Consider the following 27,954-nt stretch of genomic DNA (forward strand, 5'->3'; position numbering starts at 1 on the left):
TTATGCTATGAGTCTTGGATTAGGAGTTGTCTCCTGGAGATCACGCAAACAATCAGTTCCAGCAGATTCCACAACAGACGCAAAATATGTGGCAGCTGCTGAGGCAACAAAATAAATTGTGTGGCTCAGGAAAATTCTGGAAGATTTGCAGGTAAAACCCAAATTCTGGAAGATTTGCAAGTAAGATTGGCCAAGAACCCAAATTTCGCGAGCCTGGTATGAAAAGTTAACTGAGCATCTTCTGAAACTCAACTTCAAACATTATGATCTTGATGATGCAACTTTGTTTGTCAAGAAAGTTGGCAAAACAGTTGTATATCTTGTGGTATATGTAGATGATCTTTTGATGACAGGAAACAATGAGAGCTACATTGCATCCATAAAGAAGGAATTGAGGAAAGGTTTCGAAATGACTGATTTGGGCTATGTTCATTACTATCTTGGTATTGAAGTAACTCAACATCCGAAGTCTATATTCCTTTCTCAAAAGAAATACATTGGAGATCTATTGAACAGATTTGGCATGGCCAAGTGCAATCCTCTAACTACTCCAATGGAACAAAACTTAAAGCTCACATCCATTGAAGGAAAAGAATTTGAGAATGCAACAAAGTATAGACAGCTTGTAGGAAGTCTTAACTACCTAACTACTACCAGACCAGACATTTCGTTTGTTGTTGGAATCCTCTCCAGGTTTATGCAAAAGCCTTGTGAGGGGCATTGGTCTACTGCAAAAAGAGTTCTAAAGTACTTGAAGGGAACTCAAGACTTTGGACTCAAGTATACACAGGTGGGCGACTCCAGCTTGACTGGATACTCTGATTCAGACTTTGATGGAGATAAAAAAACTGGGGTATCTACTTCTGGTTATGCTATGAGTCTTGGATTAGGAGTTGTCTCCTGGAGATCACGCAAACAATCAGTTCCAGCAGATTCCACAACAGACACAAAATATGTGGCAGCTGCTGAGGCAACAAAATAAATTGTGTGGCTCAGGAAAATTCTGGAAGATTTGCAGGTAAAACCCAAATTCTGGAAGATTTGCAAGTAAGATTGGCCAAGAACCCAAATTTCATGATCGAACGAAGCACATCGATACAAAATACCATCTGATTCGACATCATGTTGAGGCCAAGACAATCCATCTACGCCATTGTTCCACTAATGAGCAGATTGCAAATATCTTCACCAAAGCGCTTGGAAGAGAAAAGCTTGAAAGAATCAGAACAATGCTTGGACTCACCAACATCCCTTCAAATTAAGAGGGGGAATGTTGACACCTAATCATGGGGATTGGGTGAACACTTGTAAATAATGTAAATAATAAATAATGGAAAAGGAAGAGTCATCGGGAGGTGAAACCCAAGAGTCACTCCCTCATGTATATAACCATGAACAATCTTAATGAATAAACACAGTTCATTTGAGGAGTTACCTCCTGGCCTGACAATTTCCTACAAACCTAACACTCAATGTGAAAATTCTATCACTGCAACAACTGATTTATTTTACCTACTTATTTTCCAATAAGTTATTTACTAAAACCCTACAGTAAATATTAAAATAAATTCTACTACAGATATCACACCATAATACAGAAACAAATACATGGACAAGAATCAAACACATCAACACAGATATTTTGGACAATTGTCCCCGGAAAAACCCAATGCGGGAAAATCGGTGCTGCAGAGGAGGATTTTATTAATCAGCTATTCTTCAATACAAGTGGGTGCCAAACTAGCTTACCCAACAGAGATAAATTCTCCAGCACCTCTCTCAATCTCAGCGTCAGGCTTGCTGGCCTCTGCGCAGCTCCCAGACCCTCTGCGTAAGCTCCTGCCTCTCTACGTCAGCACTGGGCCTCTCTGCGTCACCCACGCAGGCCCTCCAGTGACTGCGCAGTCTTGTTGCCTCTGCATCTGCCTCTCTAACCTCTACGCTAATCTTCTGGTGTTGTTCCTTACTCTCTATTCCGTACCTACTACCTCTTGTTGCAATCCAGACCTCTAGTTCGAATTTCTCAACTGACCCTACTCCAGAAATCGAACTGATTGATCTCCCTCAGTATTTTTCTCCAACTGACCCTCAAGTCCCCTTTTATAGTTTTCCCGTTGATAAATCAACAGCCAAGATTAAGCCCCTGATCAACGGCTAAGATTAAAATAGACTTGATCCTTATCTTTTGGAAGCTTCTCATCCTTATCTTTATTAACACCCATTAGTATTTTTATTTCGCTAAGTTTAGACTTAGGAGCTCATTAAAAATATTAATTATTTTAATAATTCTTCATTCGGATGGATTTTTCCAAAACGATTTCTGGGTTTTGGAGATCTCATGCGCTTTAGCCTCTCCACCAATTTTCATGGCTAGAGCACATCCGATGCTACCCCAAATCAACACTCGACAATTCATTGACCTAGCAAATTACAGTTCTACTAAATGAAAGCATAGCTAGGTTCTTAACTTAACTAGCGGAAGCAAAAATAACCAATCTCAATCACAATGGCACAAACAAATTCTTCCAAATCAACAACACTTCATTAACTTCAAAACTTGCTTGGGCTCCCAACTAGGATAATAAACCAACTAAGAAAATTACATATTACAATGCTTTGGATCTGATCCAGTAGATCAAGTCCTAAATTAGTCCTTAATCCCCTTGGTTGATATGGATCTCCAAGCTCCCCTTCTACACTTCCCCAAACCCGATATACTTGAGTATCACACTCCTCACTGAGATGCCTCTCTTAATCTTGTGTTGTTGCATGGTGTGTCTTCTCCCTCTCCTTAGCCTTGCTTTTATAACTTTACATTGAGCTAAATCCTTAGCCTCTGTCTCCAAAGTGATTGAGGACCGAGATTAGATCTTGCCTCACTTGAGATCAAGGGTTGATATTAGAACATAATCATTAAAGTAATTATTTCAATTTTCCTAAGTTTAATAATTATGTGCTTTCCTAAGTCAAAACTTACATTAAGTTACAAAAGCAACTAACTCACAATAAAGCAAGTGTCCTGAGGAGATCGTGGGTGACTTTTGCATGCTTAGACAATTATGCTTATGCAGAAGTACCTTCCTGAACTACAAACGTCCACACTCCCTCTTAGCAAGGGAGGTACTTCTAACCCCTAGAACTGACTTTGATCATGGAACTATATCCACTACCTTATTTGCTCCCTCTAAACTAGAAGCCTTCCCTTCCAAATAGTCTAGAATCATGATCAAAGCCTTCCTACCCTTGGTTTCGTTCCTAGAAGCCTCCTACTCCTGAACATCCTATAAGGTCATCTCATACCAAGAGACCTTCTTGGAAGAATCTGCAAATTGATCCTCCCCACCTAAACCTGAAGGTTGACTCCCTCTAAGTTATTCAACCTTAAGAGCTTCCAGCTCCTTGTTCTTTGTCACTACTCTACTTCTTGTCATCACTCAAATAGGCTAGCCCTTTAGCCCATACAACTTGCTCTCTCTAGCTCCTATGACATATCCCTCATTAGAGCTAGATCCCTTGAGTCTAATTCGTGTTTGACCATGTTGGAATGCTACATAGAACCTCTTCTTCTCAATCATAAAGAGTGAGAGCAAACTCCACCCAAGTCCTGGCACCCATAGCACATCCTTCACTTCTAGACTACCTCCTAAACTCAAGCTGGAATATCACAATTACAACCCCTTTCACTACATATTTGGAATCAACTCCAAATTATACAAGCAATTCTGATTCCCACTCAATTAGGATGTCAAACAACTCACATGCCCCTGTCATATGCCATGTGACTCCATTGCCTAGCAGCCACACACCCACTGGTAATGTGCCTGAGGTAAGGCTAGAAATAAGTGTGAACTCAATTTCAAATTTCTTGGCAAACTCCTCATGACCTTCTACCGACGCAATTATGGTTAATTGTGTGCCCTTTCCTCCTTTTTTCCTCTTTGGACACTGTGAAGCATAATATCTCGTCTTACGATAGGAAAAGCACTTGACCTTAGTCAAGTCCTTTTTGGATTGTGAGTTTGACTCCTCACTCCTGCTACATGAACCTTTGCTCCTTGTTTCTTGACTTCAAACACCAAGATTCTCATCATCCCTATTATTTTGTTGTCCTCTAGACAATGATTTCTCCCATATCTCCTTTTGAGTTAACTCATCCCATAGTCAACTCCAATTTAGTAGTTTCTCTCATGCTAGAACACCTATTACAAAGGTAGCCCATGGTCTTGTGAACCCACTCAAGGTTGTACTTTCAAGCTCGCCATCTAACAAAGCTACCCAACAACTCCCAGCTCATCTCAAATTTGTTGAATCCTAGTGAGGTATGATGCCACTGTGTCTAATTCAGTCATCTTGGTGTTCCTAAGCTTTTTCCTCAACACCACTTTCTAATTCTGATTATCACTCATATATATGTTCATTAGAGCAGTCCACATCTCATGCACACTATTCTCTCTTGATATGCGAGGAATCACATGATCCTTCACTCCATCCATGATGATATGTCCGAATTTCACATCTTTCAATTGTGGGTTGCCAAAGCTATAGCATTTGAAGGAGTCATAACCTAGGTTTTTACAAAATTCCATAGGCTATTCTCCATGAGAATCAATGCTATCCTCTCTTTCCATGGATTGAAATCATAAGTGCCCTCCATCCTATCGTTGAACCTCAAACTGGTCGTTGCCATCTTGAAATCTAAAAATTGACTAAAAGAATTCTAGCTTCTTCGCTCGACCTTCCACTTCGCCCAACCCCTCTGTCGTGTAGTCCAACGTCCCTGCACCCTTAGTTGTCTAGCAGTTGTGTCGAGCCCCTATGCACTACAATCTTGACTGACGCCCTGCCCGATTGCCTCTATGCCTTAACCCTTGTTTGTTCAGTGGCCATATTTGTGCCAATCACTTTAAAATCTATCGTGACTGCGCTCCTCGCCCCAAGCTTTGGCATGGACACCTAAACCTGACCGTGCATCCCACAATCTTCAGCGGTTGATCTCCTTGCCCTAGTGTAGCCTGACTGCTGACAATTCACTTGGTCAACTACCCTAATGTCTCTGCAGACCTTTGCCATCTCCATCATTTGCCTACAGACTTTGTCGGCTGCATTCTCCACTCATCTTGCGGCCTCTCTCTACTAGCTCATCCTCAGCGCAACTCCTTGTGAAAATTATATCACTGCAACATCTGATTTACTTTGCCTACTTATTTCCAATAAGTCATTTATGAAATTCCTTCAACAAACATTAAAATAAATTTTGTTGCAGATATCACACCATAATTCAGAAACAAACACATGCACAAGAATCAACACATCGACACAGTTATTTTGGACAATAATCCCCGGAAAAACCCAATGTGGGAAAACCGGTGCAGCAAGGGAGGATTTTATTATTCAACAATTCTTTCGTACAACAGGGTGCCAAACTGGCTTACCCAACAGAGAGAAAAAATTCTCCAGTACTTCTCCCAGTCCCAGAGTCAGCCTGGCTGACCTCTACGTAGCTCCCCGACACTCTGCGCCAGCCCCTGCTTGTCTGTGTCAACCCTGGGCCTCTCTGCGTCACCCACACAAGCCCTCTAGTGACTGCCCAGTCTGTTGTTGCCTCTGCATCTACCTCTTCGTTGGTCTTCTGGTGCTGATCCTAACTCTCTATTCCATACTTGCTACTCTCCAGACCACTAGTTTGAATTTCTCAGCTAACCCCGCTCCAGAAATCGAACTGACTAGTCTCCCTCAGTATGTTCTCCAACTGACCGTCAAGCCTCTTCTTTTACTTTCCCTGTTGGTCCTTAAACGACCGAGATAAAATCTCTAATCAACAGCTAAGATTAGATTTGGCTTGATCCATGACTTTTGGAACCTTCTAACCTAGTTTTATATTAATACCCATTAATATTTTATTTTTCCTAAGTTTAGACTTAGAAACTCCATTAAAAATATTAATTATTTTAATATCTCCCAAACCGGTTAGAATTTGCCCAAACCTTTTCCGGGTCTTGGAGATCTCATGTGTTTTAGCCTCTCCACCAATTTTCATGGCTAGAGCACATCCGATGCTACCCCAAATCAACACTCCCTCTTAGCGAGGACTGTGCTCTAGTAATACTCCACACTGAGCATCACTCTGATCATACGGCATCGGTACCTGTGTTGATGCTAAGCCTCCCTGCCCAACATCCTCTGCACTACTGCATCCTATACTGCTGCCCATGGCTCTATCACTACCACTGCTACATCTGTACTGCAACTCCCTCTGCATCCGTGCTGCTGCTGGTCCATCTTCCCAACACTGCATCTGGATTCTGCACTACAACTCCCTACTCATCATGTTGCATCGTGCTACTGCTGATTGCAACATCATACCCATTTCTGCTACTAAAATGGATTCTTTATCATCCCCATCTTCTCCCTGAAATAATCAAACTTGGTTCTTCTAAGGGCCTTGGTAAGGATGGCTGCCACCTGTTCTCCTGTAGGAGTGTAGCTCAACTGTACAGCTCCTCGTTGGACACAGTGTCTGACAAAGTGACACAGGATATCAATATGCTTTTACCGATTGTGAAACACTAGATTCTCAGAGAGCTTGATGCAACTCTGATTATCGCACATGATCTTGGTTGCCTCCATTTTTTTCTGAATAGGTTCACAAGCAGTTTTCTAAGCCATATGGCCTCACACGAAGTTGTGCTCGCTACCATATATCCTGCCTCAGATGAGCTCAAAGCCACAGACTTTTGTTTCCTACTGCACCAGAAAGTCATTCCTGATCCAATATTGAAACAGTACCCAGAGGTACTTTTCCGATCCACTGAACTTCCAGCCCAATCTGCGTCAGTAAATCCACTCAATCTGATATCCTTACCCCTAGTGTACAAGAGTCCATAATCGATTGTTCCCTGTAAATACCTGAGAACATGTTTGGCTGCTGCCCAGTGCGCCCTCTTTGGTTCCACCATGAACTGACTGAGGGTGTTGACAACATAGCAAATGTCTGGCCTGGTATTGACCAGATACATCAAGGACCCTATGAGCTGCCTGTATAAGGTGGGATCAACATCCTTGTCTTCTAATGCATCAATCTTCTTCCAGTTGGTGATCATTAGAGTAGCCATGGGTCTACAGTCCTCCATCCTGAATCTTTTCAGGATTTCTGTAGCATACCTCCCTTGCCCAAGGAAGATGTGTCCCTTCTGCTGCCAAACTTCCAACCCTAGGAAATAATGCATTCGTCCCAAATCCTTCATATCGAATTTTGTGGCTAGATTCTTCTTGCAGTCCCCAATGAGCTTGGATGATCCTATCAGAAAGAGATCATCCACATACAATACTAAGATTAGCGGCTCATTCTCTACAACCAGATAGTAGAGATTTGGATCTGCGTTACTCTTGACAAATCCCATCTTCTGCAAGTAGCCATCGATTCGGCCATACCATGCTCTAGGTGCCTGTTTCAGCCCATACAGGGCTTTCTTCAACCTGCATACATGAGACTTCTTCTCATGTGTCTCAAAGCCCTCTGGTTGTTCAATGTATACCTCTTCTTCTATTACCCAGTTCAGAAAAGCCATTTTGACATCCATCTGATGAATCTCCCACCCCATCTGTGCTGCAAGAGATATCACGGTCCTAATAGATGTATACCTGGCTACCGGGGCGAAGGTTTCCTCGTAGTCAATTCCTTCCTTTTGATCATACCCCTTAGCCACAAACCTGGCCTTATATTTCTCAACACTACCGTTTGCAGAATATTTGATCTTGTAGATCCATATCAAACCTACCACTGATCTGTCTTGAGGCCTTGGCACTACCTCCCAGACATCGTTCACCATTATGGAGTTGTACTCCTCTACCATCACATCTAGCCAAACCTGATGTTGAGCTGCCTCTTGGAAACTGGCAAGCTCCCCATCCAGAGCTACTAATGCCTGATATCTATCTGGTTGTTTTCGCTCCCTCTTATTGTTTCTTGGCACACCGATGAAGTCCTCTGCATCTTGCAAAATCTGACAAAGTTCCCTGCTAGTTCTTCCTCTGCCAGCAAGTGCTTCTGTTAGCTCCTCCTCATCCTGTGAATCTTCTTGATCCGAGGAAGAATTCTTTGCTCCGTTGGTTCAAGAGGTTTAACCATCGGCTCCTCTTTTGACTACTCCTCGGAAGGCATCTCACAAGATTTTCTGAAAGCCCTATCCTCCATGAACTTCACATCTCGTCGAACCACTACCTTCCTGCTTCCTAGAAGATAGATTTTGTATGCCTTAGCGTTCTTGCTATATCCCACTAGATATCCTTTTTCCGCAGTTTGATCCAGCTTTTTCCTCTTTTCCTCGGATACGCGGCAATATGCTAAGCTCCCAAATATCCTGAAATGACTAACTTCAAGTGTCTTCCCTATGAAAACTTTCTCTGGAGTAATCTTGCCCAATTCCCGATGAGGAGCCATGTTTTGAACATAGACTGTTGTGTTGCATGCTTCTGCCCACGGGAATTTTGGCATATCCTGATCATACATCATGGCCCTAGCTTCTTCTACAACAGTCATGTTCTTCCTTTCTGCTACTCCATTCTGCTCTGGATTGTAAGGAGTTGTCCACTCTCTTCTGATGCCCTCCTTAGCGCAAAAATCAATGAAGTCTTTATCGACATACTCTCCACCATTATTTGAGCGCAAAACTTTTATTTTCTTCCCAGTCAGATTCTCCGGCAAAGCCTTGAACTCTTTGAATCGACAGAAAACCTCGTCCTTGGTTTTCAGAAAATAAATCCAAGTTTTCCTTGAGTGATCATCAATGAAGGTAAGGAAGTACTCGACACCACTCAAAGCTTTAGTTGACATAGGTCTACAGATATCTGAGTGTATCAATCCTAGTACACTCTTGGCCCTGTGTTTACTTCTAGGAAATGTTGCCTTGGCATACTTTCCCAGAGCACATCCTCTGCATATATCATCTTGTTCTGTACTAAGATTCGGAACTCTTGTTATAGTGCTCCTGAGAATTCTCACAACCCCATGGTGCAAATATCCCATTCTTCTATGCCATAGTTCGTTCAAGTCCTTCTCTCCAAGACTGCCTATTAGTGCCATTGGTGATTCTAGTTGTAATCTGTACAACCTGTTACTTTTGATCCCGATCTGCACTTTCTTTTTCCAGCTCGGAGGTTTGACGTATACTTTCTCCTTGATGAAGAAGACGTCATAGCCCTTTCCTTGAAGTTGCGACACAGAAAGTAAGTTCATCCCCAATCCTGGTACATGCAACGCATTGGTAGCATGGAACTGTTCTCCCGATTTTGTTTGAAAAACTATGGTACCCCTCCCTACTGGAGTACACTTTGCCTTGTTCCCCATGGTGATTTGAAAGTTCATCTTCTCTTCTCGATAATCTGAGAAACATTCCCTGATTCCCGTCATATGCCAAGAGGCTCCACTGTCTATATACCATACTTCTGATGATGCAGAACTAGTCATACAAGCCACTTCTTCTTCCAGCCTGGAAGCCAACATAGAGAAATCAAAATCACTCTCTTGTGCAGATTTCTGAAAATTTATGTGTCTCCTGATGTGCATGCCTCTACATCATGGTCTCGATCCATAACTGATTTTCCCTTCCTGTCTTTGATTACTTGCTTTGATACCATATGAAAATTCTATCACTGCAACATCTGATTTACTTTGCCTACTTATTTCCAATAAGTTATTTATGAAATTCCTTCAACAAACATTAAAATAAATTATGCTACAGAGATCACACCATAATTCAGAAACAAACACATACACAAGAATCAACACATCGACACAGTTATTTTGGACAACAGTCCCCGAAAAAACCCAATGTGGGAAAACAGGTGCAACAAGGGAGGATTTTATTATTCAACAATTCTTTTGTACAACAGGGTGCCAAACTAGCTTGCCCAACAAAGAGAAAAAATTCTCCAGTACTTCTCCCAATCCCAGCGTCAGCCTGCTTAACCTCTGAGTAGCTCCCCAACACTTGCGTCAGCCCCTACTTGTCTGCGTCAGCCCTGGGCCTCTCTGTGTCACCCACGCAGGCCCTCTAGTGACTGCGCAGTCCGTTGCTACCTCTGCGTCTGCCTGAGAGGCTCTGCGTCTGCCTCTGCACTGGTCTTCTGGCACTGATCCTAACTCTCTATTCCATACTTGTTGCCGCCTGCTACTCTCCAGACCACTTGTTCGAATTTCTCAGCTAACCCCGCTCCAGAAATCGAACTCACTGGTCTCCCTCAGTGTGTTCTTCGACTGACCCTCAAGCTTCTTCTTATACTTTTCCTGTTGGTCCTTCAACAACCAAGATTAAATCTCTAATCAATGGCTAAGATTAGATTTGGCTTGATCCATGACTTTTGGAACCTTCTAACCCAATTTTATATTAATGCCCATTAATATTTTATTTTTCCTAAGTTTAAACTTAGGAACTCCATTAAAAATATTAATTATTTTGATATCTCCCAAACTTCTTAGAATCTGCCCAAACCATTTCTGGGTCTTGGAGATCTCATGTGCTTTAGCCTCTCCACCAATTTTCATGGCTAGAGCACATCTGATGCTACCCCAAATCAACACTCCCTTACATCCATGCCTAGTCCTGCAACCCGTCGCTTCTTCAAACACAACCTACTTGCCAGTCTTTAACCTACCCACGGCACTGTAGATTACACTAGTAGCTATTCATGGCAATGACCTAATCCTACATACTATTGGTTGTTTCTTGTTGAACTCACACACTTTTTGCCTAAAATTAGTCCCTTATCAGACATCCCTCGTCTACCTGTCTACACCTTAGTTGTTATCACTATAGCCTATCCACTACCTCGCCAATCATCTTTGCCTCCACTCACTCGCGACCAGGTCTCCTTATGTCCAGGTGCTTTTTCTTGTCATCCAACATCCAACCCTCCACTAGAGGCCTTAATTTGTGCTCACCTGCTAGCGCGATTTTCTCCTGTCACAACTTGGTCTACTAATAGATTGCCCGACTCCTTGGCACTATAAATTGCTACCAGCTAAGTGGGTCCAATAGTCCACTCAAGCTGTTGACCAACCCCCCTCACCTTTTTTCTTTTTATATTTTTTAATTTGACTCTAAAATTGTCTTCGACCCCCTTTCATGAAGGAAAAATTGCGTGTGTACAGTGGTACAAGTTTTACCTTAGGTTGTATGGTCGACTTCAGCCTTTATAAAATAAATTTCACCTCATATGATCATGGCCAAACCTAGCCCCGACAATCCTATACGAACCTGGCTTCTTGGTGATTCAGAGATTAGTTTTCAAAGTTTTTCATCTGTGATAGCATGTTATTGTTGAGAAATCTATATAGCAATAGTTAGGATGATTTCTCTTTTCTTGATAACTGCTTGTGATGTCTTTTTACTTTTCTTACTTGTTAGCTTCTTCACTTATTATTATGTTTATATATCATCAAACAAAAACCAAAACCAATACCCTCCAAGACCAAGACCAAGTCCAACACCTCTGGATGATGTGCTTCCTTTGTCCAAGTCAAACCCAATCAAATATCTTCCAGTCGCACAACTTCAACCCCCTAGCTCCAAAATTTTGGCCTCTACTGCAGGTATGAAAGTTTTGACCCCTAGCAAAGGCTACTGCTTCCACACGTGAGTGAAATTAGCCTTCCAAGGCCTCCCAACAACTTCGCTTGCCTTGCTTCCTTGTCTAGGGTTGGAAGATGGCCTGTTGAGTCCTTCCAACAAATTTGATCCTCTTCTAGCAAATAGAGAATTTTGGCGTTGAAGCAGCGAACCCTAGCTTCCTTTTTTTGCACGTGTGAGAGAGAATTAGCCCATAAACAAATCTTCTTCGTCCTCTTCCTTCTTCGTTGCCTTCTTCGTCTTCCTTATTCACTTGAATGAGTAAGTGATCAATGTATTCCAAGGAGGTCGAGTTCCCTCCTTTATATAAGCTTCTAAAGGTGGATGTGGCTCCTCAAAATAGGTCAACTTCCCAGCGGCCAGGCCGACTTGGTCTTGAAGGGTATTTTTACACTTTTAATGACAAAAACAATTTTCTTTACAAGTTACAATGTGCCCGATGGGGTCTTCAACTTATGACAATGACTCTTTTCACTTCTTGACCTAGGACAAACCCTAGAAGCACTCGTTGGGTGCTTGACCTCTAAAATAAAAGACCTTGAGCATGAAACCCATGCTCCAAAAATAATAATAATAATTTTTCTTACATTTTACAATATACAAGAATCAAAAGCACATTTCATATTTATGAAGACAAAACCTAGTTACACATATTTTAACAGTTGTTTTTCCTGCAAACCTAACACCTAACAATTCATTGACATAGCATATTAGTTCTACTAAATGAAAGCATAGCTAGATTCTTAACAATCATAACAAAACAAACAAATTCTGCGAAATCAACAGTTCTTCATTAACTTCATAACTTACTTGGGCTCCTATCTTGGGATAATGGCCCAACTAAGAAAATTACAAATTACAATGCTTTGGATCAGATCTAGCAAATAAAGCCCTAAATTGGTCCTCGATCCCCTTGGTTGATCTGGATCTCCAAGCTCCCCTTTTTCATTTCCTCGGACCCGACACACTAGAGTATCACACTCTTCACTGAGAAGCCTTTCTCAATCTTGTGTTGTTGTATGGTGTGCCTTCTCCCTCTCCTTAACCTTGCTTTTATAATTTAACATCAAGCTAAATCCCTAACCCTAATCTCCAAAGTGCTTGACAGATGAGATTAGATCTCGTGTCACTTGAGATCAAGATCTGAGATTAAAACATAATCTAAAGTAATTATTTCACTTTTCCTAAGTTTAGTTTAGGTCAATTAGCCAACATAATAATTATGCGCTTTCCTAAGTCAAAGCTTAGACTAAGTTACAAAAGCAACTTGCTCACATTAGAGCAAGTGTTCTAAAGAGATTGTGGGCGACTTCTGCATGCCTAGACACTTAGGCTTATGCAGAAGTACCTTCCTGAGCTACATACATCAACAATTCCTAAGTCTGAGCCCTCAAACACTGATTCTACCAGCCATAAGCTCAGAGAGAATTGATGGCCTAGACAATGAAGAGTCAAGACCAAGGCAATCAGTGGAAAGGGTGATAATTCACTGTTATGCTCCCAGTGGTTTCTTTTGTTGTTTATGAACCTAAATCAATATTATATTGAACAATTTCATCAACTCTGTTATATTTTGGTTGATCTATGTCCCTCTTGCATTTTCAAGCGGGGAGGGTGCTGTTAACTCTTTTGATATAAAACTATATTGTACCGGGGTAAATAGAAGTAAGAGAATGGAAGACTCTCTAGGAAAAATGATGCTTCAAAAGTCTAACTCCAAAGAGAGACAACAAACAGTCAAACCAAAGGACAAACCAAACTGGGTCCCCAAAACAGGTATCATTTGAAGCAGACCTCAGACAATGCCTACAACATTATTTCAGATGAACTAAAAAAGAGTGTCCTATGCATACATGGGTGGAACTACTTGCAAATAGATTCCAAATGGCTTTCCCTCTGAAAAGGGCTGCATAATACTTACTGAATAGAAATGGCGCCTTGGAGAATGATTACTTGTACAGAAGAATGCACTCACTGACAAGTCTAGACTATCAGCAAAGTCTTTAACATGAAACTCAAAAATTATTTTTTTGTTGTACCCATTTTACTGTCTTTTGGATGAGCCTTTGCAACTGCAAACTTCTCTATGCATTATAAAGCTTATAATTAAAGGAACAAAAAGTAGCTCACTTACATGTCCTTCTTCTCTCCAAAATTCTGGGAGTGGTTTCCTCTGCATTATAAATTATAACAAAGTGTCATTAACAAATTAAGTTTGAAAGATACATCAGTTTCCTAGGATTCACACATGATTTCTAGTAACGCACTTTGAAGCAGCTATATGTAGACATATTTAAAGCAAAGTTGCAAAGATAAGATATGCCTATTCATAACATGAATGAAAACCAAGATAAAAAAAAATGAATCCCATAGTACTTAAATCAACATGGAACTGACCTATTTGGGACCGCAATCTTTACAAAGAAAAATAGCTTTCAATTATTGTTTCAAGTGAACCCTTTCTGATAAAATGATAATATTAAATTTGAAACTTGATTCAGCAAAAGTTATTTGGCAATATACATAAAATGAAGAACATATGGATAAAATAACTGTGATCTTAAAATTCTGGGAGTGGTTTCCTCTGCATTAAAATTGTTGAAGTTCTTGGTAGATTTGGAATGTATTCTACATTAGCTTGCTGTCTTAGCATGTAGGAGATGGTTGATTGCCTCTTTAGGTGCTTGCTTGGTGGAGTAAGTGATTTATGACTTCTTTCCTAAATTTAACATAGAAAAAGTATAATAATTAAAGTCAATTAATTATTGTGGACTATTAAGCCAAAGTACTAAGGATAAATAATATTTAAGTGACATGGATATGACCTCAACCATTGATCCCAAGTGAGGCGAGATCTAATCTGGACCATCAATCACTTAGGAGATTAGAGTTAGGGATTTGGCTTAATGAAGTTATAAAATAAGCCCAAGGGGCAGGTGAAGACACACAAGTGGAGCAAGTGATTTTCTAGAGCGAGAGGCTCAGCTAGACTAAAGAGAAGGGAGGAAGAGTGCAAGGAAATTTCAGGAGTATTTCCAGGAGGCTGTAATGTTCCAAACTTAAATAAATAGTGATATGCAAAGCAAAAACGATTTACAGCACAAAAATTTTAAACAATCACCAAATGCTCATAAAAACTCTGGAATAAGAACCAGCGAAGCCATTTCATTAATCAATGGAGCAAGTACAATAGTATGGAGGAATGCACCTAGGCTTGCCTCAATGGCAAGCGCGACAAAACCCAGGTGATAATACAATGATCTCAAATGCTGGAAATGACTGCTCCTCTAATACTTTGCACTGCCCAGAGAACTTCACTGCTACCTAGAAAGGGACTGAAAGAAACTCCTCTTCCAGTGCTCAAAAAATGATGAAACTTTAATGACAAACTCCTTGGCCAAAACCCACAAAAACCCAGAAATGGTTTGGCCCGCATTGGACTTCCCAAAATCAACCCCCAAAGGCACTATTCAATCCCCAGCAATTCTACATAGTCTGTTGCAAAGATACGACTTAAAACCCCACCTCCGGTGCTCAGAAAATTATGAAACTTTATATTTGGGATTCTTGTCAAAAACCCAAAAAGGGTTTTGGCTGGTTTAGACTTCTGAAATTCGACCCCCTTGGAGCCCAACCTCAGCTGCAACTGCAAAACTCGGCCTACTGGAAACTACCTGTAAATCCTCCCAGAAATGCCCCCAAAGTGTTGGGTTGACCCTTGCTATCCAATCCCTGACTTCCCGAGTGAACTCTTGGCCTAAGACACCAGTTCCTAAGCTCCACGAAAAACTATTGAGTGGCCTCTGCGCTGTCCCCTAGCCCAGCAATTCGAATCGCTGGAATGTTGGCTCTGCTCGCTATAAAACTCAGCAAGAATGTTGGTCTATTGTCGAATTGTCGGTGGTGGAGGTTGAGTTTATCTAGGGCTGACTTCTTCAGGAGGGTGATTTTCTAATGGGCCAAATTCCTTGGGCCGAGTTTTCCAGTGCGGGCCGAGTTAGAAGTTCCAATAGTGCATTTTTCTGTGTATTTTTTCTCTATGGGTATAAGCCCATATTTTCCCGAGGATTTTAATGAAGGAAAATTGTTATGGGTGTATACTTATTGTTTCCATGTGATTGATCTCTCTGACTTTATTTTTTCGTTGTAAATATTTTATACCAGAAGTTAAATACCAGTTATTTTATTTTCATAGCAATTCAGAATTCTATTTAATAATTTTCTAGGAATAAAAATAGTTGAGATATAAATAAATCTGGACTAGTATTGGAAATTTAACATGGTATCAGAGTTATAGAAACTTTGAAGGAGAGATCCAAGATCAAAAGGGTATTCCTTTTTACAACAAATAATTTTTTATTTCACAGTTTGGGTTTTGTCGCCAAGGTCGATTTGTAAAATGGCATCAATGGGCTTGAGATATGAAGACAGTTGAATGAGGCCGCTAATTTTAGTCCATGGAAGGAGTGGATCACTATTGTTCTGAAAATGAATGGTTTGTCAGATTTTGCAAACACAAAGATCTAGGTTTCTTCTGACCTTGGCCAAGTAGCCAAGCATAATTTGAAGGATGTCAAAGCGATGGGTATTATCTTGGATGGTGTAAGGGATCATGTAATTCCTTACATAACAGGGAACGCCATAGCACATCAAATGTGCATAGTCCTAACTAGCCTTTATCAGAGTAAAAATCAAAATAGGATAATGGTGTTGCAAGAGAAGTTGAATAACATCCACATGAACAGATCAAAGACAATAACCTCACATCTCACCAAGATCCAATAGGCTTGTGATGAGCTATCAGCTGTGGAAGAAGCTATGAGTGATTCGAAGCTAGTAAAGGTAGCACTGAAGGGTTCTGCTAAGCAATGGACCACCTTTGTGGAGGGGATCCTTGCTAGACAACAACTTTTTGATTGGAGTTGGTTGTGGGATGACTTCATCTAGAAAGAAATCTGGAAGAGTTCAATAATTGTTTGATAATGTAGGAGTGGTGGTGGGGATGAGGAACTTGCTTTTGTTATGCAAGTGAAGAAGGGAAAAGGGAAGGCCAAGTAGAACCAGGGTAGAGGAGGATCTTCACATGGTAAAAAGGAGGAGGAAATGAACTATGTAAAATGCTTTGCATGTCGTAAGTTCAATTACTTTGCCAGACAATGTCTAAATAAGTAGAAGGGAAATGGAAAGACATTTATGGCAGCAATAACACAGATGAATGAGTTGGCTGAGAAGTTCAAGAAGAACTTCGCCTTGGTGTCATGCCTTTACGTCACCATTACAAGAGGGGTGTGGTTTGTAGACAGTGGAGAATCTCATCACATGAAGGGATCTCAAGATATTTTCACCAACATGGCCAAAGAGACTAGATACCTACATGTGGAGCTTGGAGACAACACCAAGTATGTAGTAGAGGGCATTGGCAGCATTGAGTTTCAAATGGACTCATGGGGTATCATGGAGGTGAACCAAGTGATGTTTGGTACTAGGGTTGGAAAAGAATCTCCTATTGGTTTGGGCCATGGATGATAAAGGACTAAAGGTCAACTTCACAAGAGGAGAAGTCGTTTTTAGATTGAAAGGAGTTGATCCTAGCTAGAGTCGAGTAACTTGGAGCAGGGAGAACAAACTTATTTGTTGAGAGGACATCCAGTGAAGCTCTTGTACATGAGTGACATCTAGAGTGAACTTTGGGATAGGAGGATGGGACATCTACACTACAAGGCTCTTGTATGTTACGAAGGATGGTTACAAGTTTTTCGGAGATCAGGTTGGAGCAAGAGGGAGTGTGCAAAGGGAGTGTGCTTGGCAAAGAAATGAGACCAGGTCCAAGGGGATATTGGACTTGGTGCATTCCAATATATGGTCCTATGTCAGTGGAATCAATCATAAGGTCTAACTAATTTGCAAAATTCATAGATGACTATTCTAAGAAGACTTGGATCTACTTCTTGAAGACCAAGGGTGAGGTATTTAGTCGGTTTCAAGAGTTCAAAGCTCTTGTGGAGAACCAAACTGGGAAAAACATTAATGTACTAAGATCTGATAATGGGGTGGACTATACCTCCAATGAGTTTTAGGATTTCTGCGAGGAAGGGATGAAGAAGGTACTCACAGTTCCTTACAACCCTCAATAGAATGGGGTTGTCGAAAGGAAGAACAAGATCATAGTGGGAGCAGCAAAGGCAATGATCTATGATTAAGACTTGCCTATGTTTTTGTGGGCGGAGGTCTGCAATACAATTGTTTATTTACAGAACAGGAGTCCTCACATAGTATTGGAGGACAAGACTCCTAAGGAGAGGTTTACAGGTGTGAGACAGAAGATAAGTCATTTGTGCATCTTTGGCGATCTATATTCCTATGGAGAAAAGGACTAAGCTAGAGCCCTCATCAGAGAAAGGAATTTTTGTGGGCTACAGTGAGATCTCAAAGGCCTGCAGGGTCTACATTCCAGGACAAAGGAGAGTCATCGTGTTAAAATTGGCAACTAGGGCCAACTTCCACCTTAGGAGAGCTCATATGATGGAGATGATTATAGCATTGGATTCCTCTTCGGAGAGGTACAATTTTGATATAAATATCATCTCATTCTAACAAGCAGAAATGGAATTATGAATTTATTCTTCTTATGGACGGTCAAGGTCGGCCTCGGTCAAATATAGGCTCATGAAGCTGAATAGATGGGTCTCCTCACCCTCAACGAATTGTATAAATAGGAGTGACCCTTCCCTCATTTGGACACTCACTCATCACACATCACATCATCTCTCTCTTCTCTGGTTTGGTTCGTACTTCTTGGAGACAGCTTCTCTTCTTCGCACATTTGGCAGGACGCCGAGTTTTTCTAGGTCAAAACAAGCCGAAGTTTCAGAGCGTTGACCAACATTGACCAAGGGGGATTTGACTAGCGTTGACCTCGACTTTTGGGCCAGAATTCTGATTTCTCTAGGCCGCATTTATTGGCACAAAAATCGAGGAGTTTGGGACAGTTTGACCAGTGTTGACTTCAGATTTGACTGCAGAAAATTACAACAGTGTTTCTCTCTCCTATGATTGGGTTTGACCGAATTATTTTGGGCTGACTTTGACTCTCCTGGAAGGCCGAACTGGATTGATGTTGACCAAGCTGCTTGGAGGACGTTTTGGGGCAGCGTTGACCACCATTGACCTTCTGGTTAGGGCTGCATTGACTGGTGATTTGACTGTTGATTTGGCAGATCTGTTTTGGGCTTGTACTTATGATATTTGTACTATCTCTCTCTGTTGAATTATTGAAGAATAATAAGAAGATTTGATTGAAGGGTTTCCCAGCGTTGGGGTTTTTCCTTGGCATCCGCCACATCTTGTGTCCTCTTGTCTTGGCTTGTTTTCTACATATGATTTTATGTTCTATCTGCATTTACCATTGTTATAAGTTAATGTGATTGCTACTGGATATAATTAAAAAATGTCATTGGGCTGCTAAAGGAACGTTGAAGTAAATTGTTCTTAAGCATAGAACATACCATTGTTATAAAAAATTAACACATCATCAGTCGTGATGTTAGATTTGAGGAGGGAAAGACATTTAGGAGGTCTCATGATATGGAGCCAGTAGGGGTAGAGGATCAGAAGCAAAATAATCCTAATATTGAGCACTTTTAGGTAGAGTAGAGCAACAGTGAGAATTTCCAGTTATTTGGCCATGTCGAGCAGCATCAATGAGTCCAAGCCTTCCACTTTTAAGGAGGTTGCAAATCAGCAGATTTGGAGGGATTCCATGGTGGAGTATCGCTCCATCACGAAGAATGATGTGTGGGACATAGTGTCAAGGATGGAGGGAAAGTATGTGGTCACTTCTTGATGGATCTACAAGACCAAGCATGCAATTAATGGCAATGTGGCGAAGTACAAAGAGAGGTTCGTGGCGAAAGGCTTCTCCTAGGAGGGAGTGGACTATGAGGAAACATTTTCTCTTGTCGTCAGATATGCATCTATTAGGGCGGTCATATCTAATGCTTTAGAGATGAAGTGGAGGATACATTAAATGGATGTGAAGACTACCTTCCTCAACAGGGTGATTGAGGAAGAGGTATATATTGCACAACCTCAAGGCTTTGAGGTGCGTGGGAGAGAGTCTCATGTCTGCGGGATGAAGGCGGCTCTTATGAGCTAGATCAAGCTCTGCACACATGGTATGCCATGATTGATGGATATCTTCTTGGTTTGGGCTTCACCAAGAGTGTGATAGAATCCTACTTGTACTATGTACTTGTTGAGGGTGAATCGCTCGCTTATCTTGGTCCTCTATGTGGATGATCTATTCTTGATGGGAACAGAGAAGCTCATAAGGATGTGCAAGGAGGACCATGCTTTGGAGCTTCATATGAAGGACATTGGCTTGATGCATTACTTTTGGGGATTGGAGGTGTAGCAACAGCCAAGAGAGATTTTCCTAGGATAGGGCAAGTATGTAATTAAGATCTTGAGGAGATTTCGAATGGAGGACTACAACTCAATGTCTACACCTATGACCACCAACCTGAAGAAGCTAAGTGCTTCTGAGGGAGAGTTGGTGGATCCCACATATTATAGGTAGTTGATAGGGTCCTTGATGTATGTGGTCGACACTACGTTGGATATTGTTGGATCTTGTTATTGTGATATTGGTCCAGGCCCAACAATATCATGGGAACACTATTCACTTGTGCTACAACTTGCAAGACAAAAAAGAGAAGTAATTATTTGTGCAAACACCAGAGATTTGGCTAGAAGACCTTGGTCAAGTTGGACTGAAATTCTATTTGAAAAGTTTATGCCACAGAAGGACTGGAATTACAAAGGGCCCCAATTCATCCTTGACCCACAAAATGAATTAATCAGGGCAGCACAACTAGAGTTGTGGATAAAGTTTAAACTCAAGTTCACATGCACTGAAATCTCAAAATTAGATTCGTCTGAAACAACTATCATTGAATGAGCCATAAGCTAAGTTACCGGATCCGGCCCTCTGGGGTCCAGGATCCAAGGATCTGATCCAGATCCGGATCCGCCTAAATACGTCCAAGAACCAGCAACATGGCGAATCCATGATCCACGGAAATGGATCCCTTGCCTTGGAAACAGATCCTTCAATTTAGAAACAGATCCTCTCTTTTTTATACATTCAACAGCCTCTCTTTTTTACCTGCCACACACAGCAATTTGACTTGCTTATTTGCCAACAAAAATGTTCTTGTTTTTCCCTCTGCTAAAAGAAAGGGAGCTCAGGATCCTTTTCTTCTATGTTGAAGTTTTGTAAAACAAATTATATTAACTGCTGGTATCAAATTTGCATACAATTTAAGTCTATTGAGAAGCTGGATACATATGGGCTTGATGCTTACAGACTCCCAACTTATAATATACAAAAAGTCTATAAACTAAGATTTTAAACATAAATCTTAGTTACAGTTATAAATTAAACTTATGTTTAAAACCGCATAAATTTTATATAAGCCCTTGGTTATCAACAGCAGGTACTCCCACTTGTATAAAAAAATTAAGTTTTAATTTTTATGTATTTTAATTTTGTGTATTTTAATTTTTAATTTTGTGTATTAATAATAAATTTTAATTTGAAGAGAATGTAGATCCATTTGAGGATATGTAGTTAAACATACTGCACATTATGATATTAGTAGAGTGATCATGGATGAGACACTCATTTTTGTACTTACTATTATCATTTATGATATTATCCTTTTTGTATGAGGGAGGATGCATCATTTCAGTGTTTCAGTCTTCATATTTATAATATATCTAATGGTTTATGTTCTAAATGTTGGGATTTATAAATGGATTTGATTTTTGAACTCAAAGTGTTTTTTAAAATTTTAAAAGTATTATTATATATTTTTGTACTTGACGTATCCTTGTCGTATCCGGACCCTGGATTTTCAAAAATCTAGCGAATCCGGATCCATATTTGTATTTATATCTGAATCCGTATCTGAATCCTGGTAACTTAGGCCATAAGGAACCAAAAGAATGGTGTGTTCAGCATAACCTGTGAAGAGGTCCAACTAACGCTTAAAGACATCAAGAAGAATATCCGTTGTAGCATGGACACCCACTAATGACTGGATTAGTGGCAAAAAGATACCTTGACGACTATTTGTTCCCTTTACCAAGTTTTCCAGATGCCCAAGATCCATACTTGTTAGAAGAAGAAATGTCATGGGAAGATCTCCACAATTTAGAAAATTGTATGGAACCCTAATCGGCTGACAAAATATAATCTATCACTCTGTGAGTTGAGTACTCACTCCACTTTGTAATAAATGGTTAGTGTCTAGTCTTGTTTGGGTCGCTCTATGGGTGGTGTACTTGCTCCACTTTGTAAAGAATGGTCAGTGTCTAGTCTTGTTTAGATCACTTTGTGGGTGGTGTACTTACTCCACTTTGTAAGAATTGTCAATATCCATTTCTGATTCGAGTCCGCATATGTCAAAAGACCTTTAAGGCTCTGGATAACAAGAGCAATCCACTTTTGCCTCGAATCTTAGTATGACTATCCGGTCATGAACTTTACTTGTAAACACCTATCATACTTACCTAGGAGACCGGCTAGATTACTATAAATCAATGTTGCAAACATCTTGATTTTATCGTGATTTTATTGTGATTTTATCCTGATTTCGCAATTTTTTGGCCTTGCTGATGTTTGTCAATTTTTACCAATATTTTGGTGGTATCTTAATTTTGCCGATTTTGCCAATGTTTGCCGATATTTTCGTGATTTTTATGATTTTTCGATTTTCTGGACCCTTAATGATTTTATAATGATGTCGATATTTGCAACATTGCTATAATGAAATGGCGAGGCTCTCATTCTTATCAAGGAGAGTTGGAGTCGAGTCTGAATCTAAGTATGCTCGTTTCCTACACTCTGTGCAACTGGAAAATCATAAAAGGTTTGTCATGTCTATCTTACAATGTGGTTGAGACCTTCTAGAAGTGGATCACAAACAGGTTTTTGAGAGCCCACTTCAATGGAGGTGAAATTTCATGGACACAATTAAATGCTCAAACTCCATAGCATGGAGCTTTGAAAGATCGTTGTACTTGTAGGCATTTTTCCTGTGGAGATGGCAATGTCAAGCAATCATTGACAAGGACTCTTTCAAATTACATTTCAACGAAAGAACAACCTTCAAAACTAACTTTGTAGACAAAATTTGAGTTAGATTAGAAGTTTTTAGGAAACACATTGATTCTTTAGAATCTATGGGTTAAAGTTGACATGTTTTCTTTTCTCATTATGGTCAATCCTATGACATATGAATTAACACCTAATGTAAATATCGCGTTAGTCAATGCAACATTGGATGCATTTTCTTCAAAATATTGAAAGCAATGTTGCAAGACTCGACAAGGACTCATGAGTCTTGCCAAGTCTATTCCGAAACTCACCTAGAACTCACCATGACACATTGGAACTGCCCAAACTCACCTAAACTTGCCCAAAACACAACTTTGACCCTTGGCAAGAAAATATAAACGATGTTACCCCTCATATTGTATGAGGGATAAACTTGAGATCATCACATAACATGATTTCTAGGATGAAATATATGGAGCATCGGATGAACTTGGGGTACACAACTTCATGGAGTTTCTTCCATTCATGGCAAGTTTGGCTTATACTCATATACTTGGAGATGTTATTTCAATTTGATTGGGTTGGTGTTTTGATGGAGGAAACTCACTTTTCTCCTTGGAGGATTATCATGGTCATGGCTCATCTATTGGTGTTCCTCATGTTGCGTGCCTTTGATTGATGGATCACCCTCTTGGTATATGTTTCATGGATGCTTGCTACCATACATGCTTGGCATCATGGTGTTGATCTTAGTATATTGATCATCATGTATGGAAAGTGCTAGACCTTTATTCATGTATGATGGTTCTAGCCCCCCAAGGGGTTGGATAATGATGACTTGAGGTAATGACATGGCTTCTGTGAGGAGTACCCTAGTGATTATTGATGGATTGATAGTGACAAGGCATATTTCTAGTGCAAGGTGGTGTCATATTTGTTTATCACTAGGAGAGGGTGTTCCACATGGTCCCCTTTTGATAAATTGATATAATCATCACATGAATTTGGTGGAGTAGGGTTTATAGTGTGTGGGGGTACATGATGTGTGTCTGGGCACCTTGGGGATCTATTTTACTTTAAGGTTACATCTTAGCATGATGGCATCTTACTCTTGGAGAACGCTTGACTTATTCCCCCATTTTTCACTTGGTTCCAAGTATTTATATAATTTATTTGATGCAATTTGGACTTGTTCTAGGTTCCTAATGTGAGCACCCTTGCTAGAACAACTAAATTGAAGGATTCCAGATCAACTCAATTAAGGAAGTGTTGAGAAATCTAGGGCAAAGATATTAGATGATTTCTCTTATAATGATAACTGCTTGTGAGGACGTTTTACTTTTCTTAATTAGGTTATTCTTGTACCTGATTATTATTATGTGTTCTTTCTTCATCAAACAACTACCAAACCATAAAGATCAATCAGACAAAGGACACAAGATGTAGACGATCAGCCATGGCCAAAACCTCTCCAAGCTTGAGAGGAAAACCCAAAGAAGTCATCTTCTTATAGAATCTTCAATTCACGAATTCCAAGACCTAGACCCTTGACCAAGAACCCTACCAAGACCAAGTCAATGCTCCTTTGAGTAGCTCCTCTTTCCAGCAACTTTGACCTATCCTACAACTGCACCTTTGATTTGCCTAGAAACTGCAACTTCGACTTGCCCAGAAACTACAACTTCGCTTCTCTGCTTAGGTAGATTCTTTCTCTTAGAGAACAAATCTTTTTGGTGACCTAACTTCGCTTTTGCAACTCGACTTTACAGCGACAATATGTGCACTAATTCCTTTGCATGTGTGGAGAGAAGTAGCCAAAAACAAAACCCCAAAACTTCGACTTCTTCTTCTTTCTTCGACCTTCTCTACTTTGCACTTCTTTTCTTCTTTATGATAGAACTTGTGTGTTTATGAGTGTATTCTCCAAATGAGGTCAAGTGCCCTATATATAAGCTTTCTTGAGCCTACTATTAGGCCGATTTGACATGTCCTTAGGCTGACTTGATGCTTGCATGATTGAATTGGTCTTGGAGGGTCTTTTGACTCTAATTTGACTCAAATAATTTTCTTTACAATATGTAACATGCCCAAAAGGGCCATTCATACATGACAATGACTCAATGACTTTATAACAAACCCAGAAGCACTCAATGGGTGATTTGACCTATAAAAATAAATTATCTTGAGCATGAAACCCATGCCTCAAAACTCACAATAATAAATTGATTTTTCTCGTTTTCATTAAATACATAAAATTATGATTACATCTATCATTATGAGGACCGAACCTAGCTACATATTTCAACACTCCCTCTTAACTAGAGTGTTGGAATTTCTAAGTTTAACCCATTAGAAATTCTTCTTGTACTATTTGGTTTATTTCTTCCTACTCGTTTAATTACTTAACAAGTTATTTACCATGTAAATATTGAAAATAAACACAAGTAGAGTATCAACATCTACAAATCATCAACTGAAAGAAAACAAGCACACAAGTGACACCGTTATTTTTGGACCAATGTCCCCGGAAAAACCCAATGCGAGAAAACCGGTGCAGTTATTCAGAGGGTTTTATTATTATGCAGTTTTCAGAATACAACTAGGGTGCCAGAAATGGCTCACCCAACAGAGAATGCCCTCAGCAATAGTACCTCTCCTCGAAGACAGATATTATGGTTGATTAATCACCGGATGAACAATCCCACAGTAACAATTGCAGCTCCCACTGCTCTGCGTCACTCTAATAGGGACTGTGTCACCCTACCCGGCTCACCAACACCCAGTCTGTCCCACGAACTCCTTCCAGTACTACCTCTTGGCCCTACGTCAGCTCTGCTAGCCTCTGCGTCAACTTCTAGAGCTTCTGCGTCAGCCCCTAGACCCTCTGCGTCTCACACGCTGACCTCTCCTGGCTCTGCGCAACTCCGGCTGCCTCTGCGTAGCACCCAGCTACCTCTACGTCAACCTCTCCGTGCTCTGTGTTGTCTCTCTGGTACCAACTCTGCGTCTCTACTATGTATCCATTGCCCCTCGCTGTTGATCACTGATTCTATCTCTCTTAGCAAACCCCACTCTAGAGAATATAATGACCGATCACTTTGGTGTGTTCTTCAATTGACCCTCAAGCCTCCTCTTATACTTTTCTCGTTGGTCCATCAACGACCGAGATTAAATCTCTAATCAATGGCTAGGATTAGATTTGGCTTGATCCATGACTTTTGGAACCTTCTAAGCCAGTTTTATATTAATACCCATTAATATTTTATTTCTCCTAAGTTTAAACTTAGGAACTCCATTAAAAATATTAATTATTTTAATATCTCCCAAACCGGTTAGAATCTGCCCAAACCATTTCTGGGTCTTGGAGATCTCCTATGCTTTAGCCTCTCCACCAATTTTCATGGCTAGAGCACATCCGATGCTACCCCAAATCAACATAGAGAGGTATTCATAAACTACACAAGGTACTTGGACATTCTCAATCTGAAGAATTTTCATAAGAAGAGTTGGATTGGTAACCCATCTATATAACATCATATCATCCAACATTGTCACATAGAAAGGCCTTGACTAACAATTCTATCTCTCCACAAGATTAGAGCTCAATGTTGGCGAGACCAATGATGTATAGACACCCTCATCATGGTCTCTCTCGAAACATACCCTACTCGAGTTCTCAGAGTGTGTTCCACCAAGACTATTCTTATCTTGGATTCCTAGCCCTCAAAGAATATTGGTCCTTCTACGATCACTCTTATCTTGGATGCCTATTACATCCTCAAAGAGTATAGAATGTCAGATGCTTACCCAATCCTTCATTCTATCTTCCCAGACGAAGACAAGAATGATGTGTCTATCTCTCCTCATGGCCTTCACTAAGTCTTATGATTGTTAGTCTTAGTCTAGTGCATGACACATGAAGTAGAGAACCATACCTATCACTCCCTCTTAACCAGGGATGACCAACCCATTCCATAAAAGGAATGCACCCAAGCTCCCGCGTAATCAGGAACTTGTCCAAGCTCCCTCTTGACCAAGGACTTGCTTCCAGCAGCTCTTTAGGTGGAGATCATGGGACAACCAACCGCGTGTAGAACTCCTTCCTTTGATGTCATGAATTTCTTCTTTGTCATAGAGTCTACATCTGTTAGGACTTCTTCATAGGGCATAGACCATCCATCACTTTCATCCATGAGTCAGTCATGTCATCATTCATTTCATTGGAAAGTGATCCATTGGTCCATATCCGGTCTTCCTTCATGCCATGCTTCCTTAAGGATCTTTCATCCTGCTACATGGGCATCAGTTGTGGAAGACATCCACAGCTCTTCCCTTGGCAGCCCTGCATAAGCCCATCTAGATGTTATTCAAAAATAAGAAATTAACATTGAATCGAAATTACCTTTGTGATGGTCTTTTATCATGACATCTTCCAGTGAGCATCAACATCCTGCATACATATTGACACATCTCCAAAAGATATATATTGTCAAGGGTCTCTTTCTTTTTCATACTTAATCAAGGTCTTCGCATCTTTCATGGAGATATCATAGTCAAATCTTTTAGTGCTTGGATGTTGATTGCGTTCTCCATAGATGTGTATTTCATGATCTCTTTCTTTCTTCACCACGAACTTTCAATTAGAGTTCCTACAAATATTGCCAACCACCTCATATTCCATATGAGGGCATATTATGTTGATTTCATCTAGGCAATGTGTGACCCATGCCTTCCTGCATCCTTTCAAAGGAAGGATCTCTTCCTTTTGATCATGCTCTCGAGATAGAGCATTTATCCATGTTACCTGCAACTATATGACATGACTCTATTGTATCAAATACAAGCATACATACCTCATTATCCTTTTAGGTCATCTAGACTTCCTTCAACAGCTTCCTTGATTGAAAGAACTTCAATTCCTTGATCTGCTTCACTTCTTTCGACATCATACCATCATTCCATGAATCCCATATAAGTTGGAATTCTCGGCGAGACACTTGCTTCTTCCAGTAGGTGAACCTTCCAATGAAGATTCCAATGAAGGATCTTGATCATCTTTATCCAGCAAATACTCCTTTTGAATGATGTATGATGAGCTCTATGCTAGATGACTTTCTTTTTCCCATAAGTACTACTTATGCTTCTAATGAGGTTACCAAGAGCTACATCTTTCTATAGATGACAACCATAGACTTATATTTCAAC

General features: G+C 40.4%; 1 protein-coding gene across 2 annotated transcripts in view; it reads right to left on the reverse strand.

Annotated features, from left to right (window-relative positions):
* LOC149247067 (glycosyltransferase BC10-like) overlaps nucleotides 1–27,954 on the reverse strand; it is a 150,816-nt gene that overhangs the window by 82,780 nt on the left and 40,082 nt on the right. For both annotated transcript variants that reach the window (XM_089458116.1, XM_089458115.1), the window contains exon 7: nucleotides 13,762–13,800. In XM_089458116.1, coding sequence (XP_089314242.1) covers nucleotides 13,762–13,800 — 39 coding nt within the window. The remainder of the gene's footprint in view (nucleotides 1–13,761; nucleotides 13,801–27,954) is intronic.

The sequence above is a fragment of the Pinus tabuliformis genome, chromosome 7 (genome assembly GCF_031772625.1).
Source record: "Pinus tabuliformis cultivar Carrire ecotype Pingquan chromosome 7, CPIR1, whole genome shotgun sequence".
Classification (NCBI taxonomy): Eukaryota; Viridiplantae; Streptophyta; class Pinopsida; order Pinales; family Pinaceae; genus Pinus; species Pinus tabuliformis.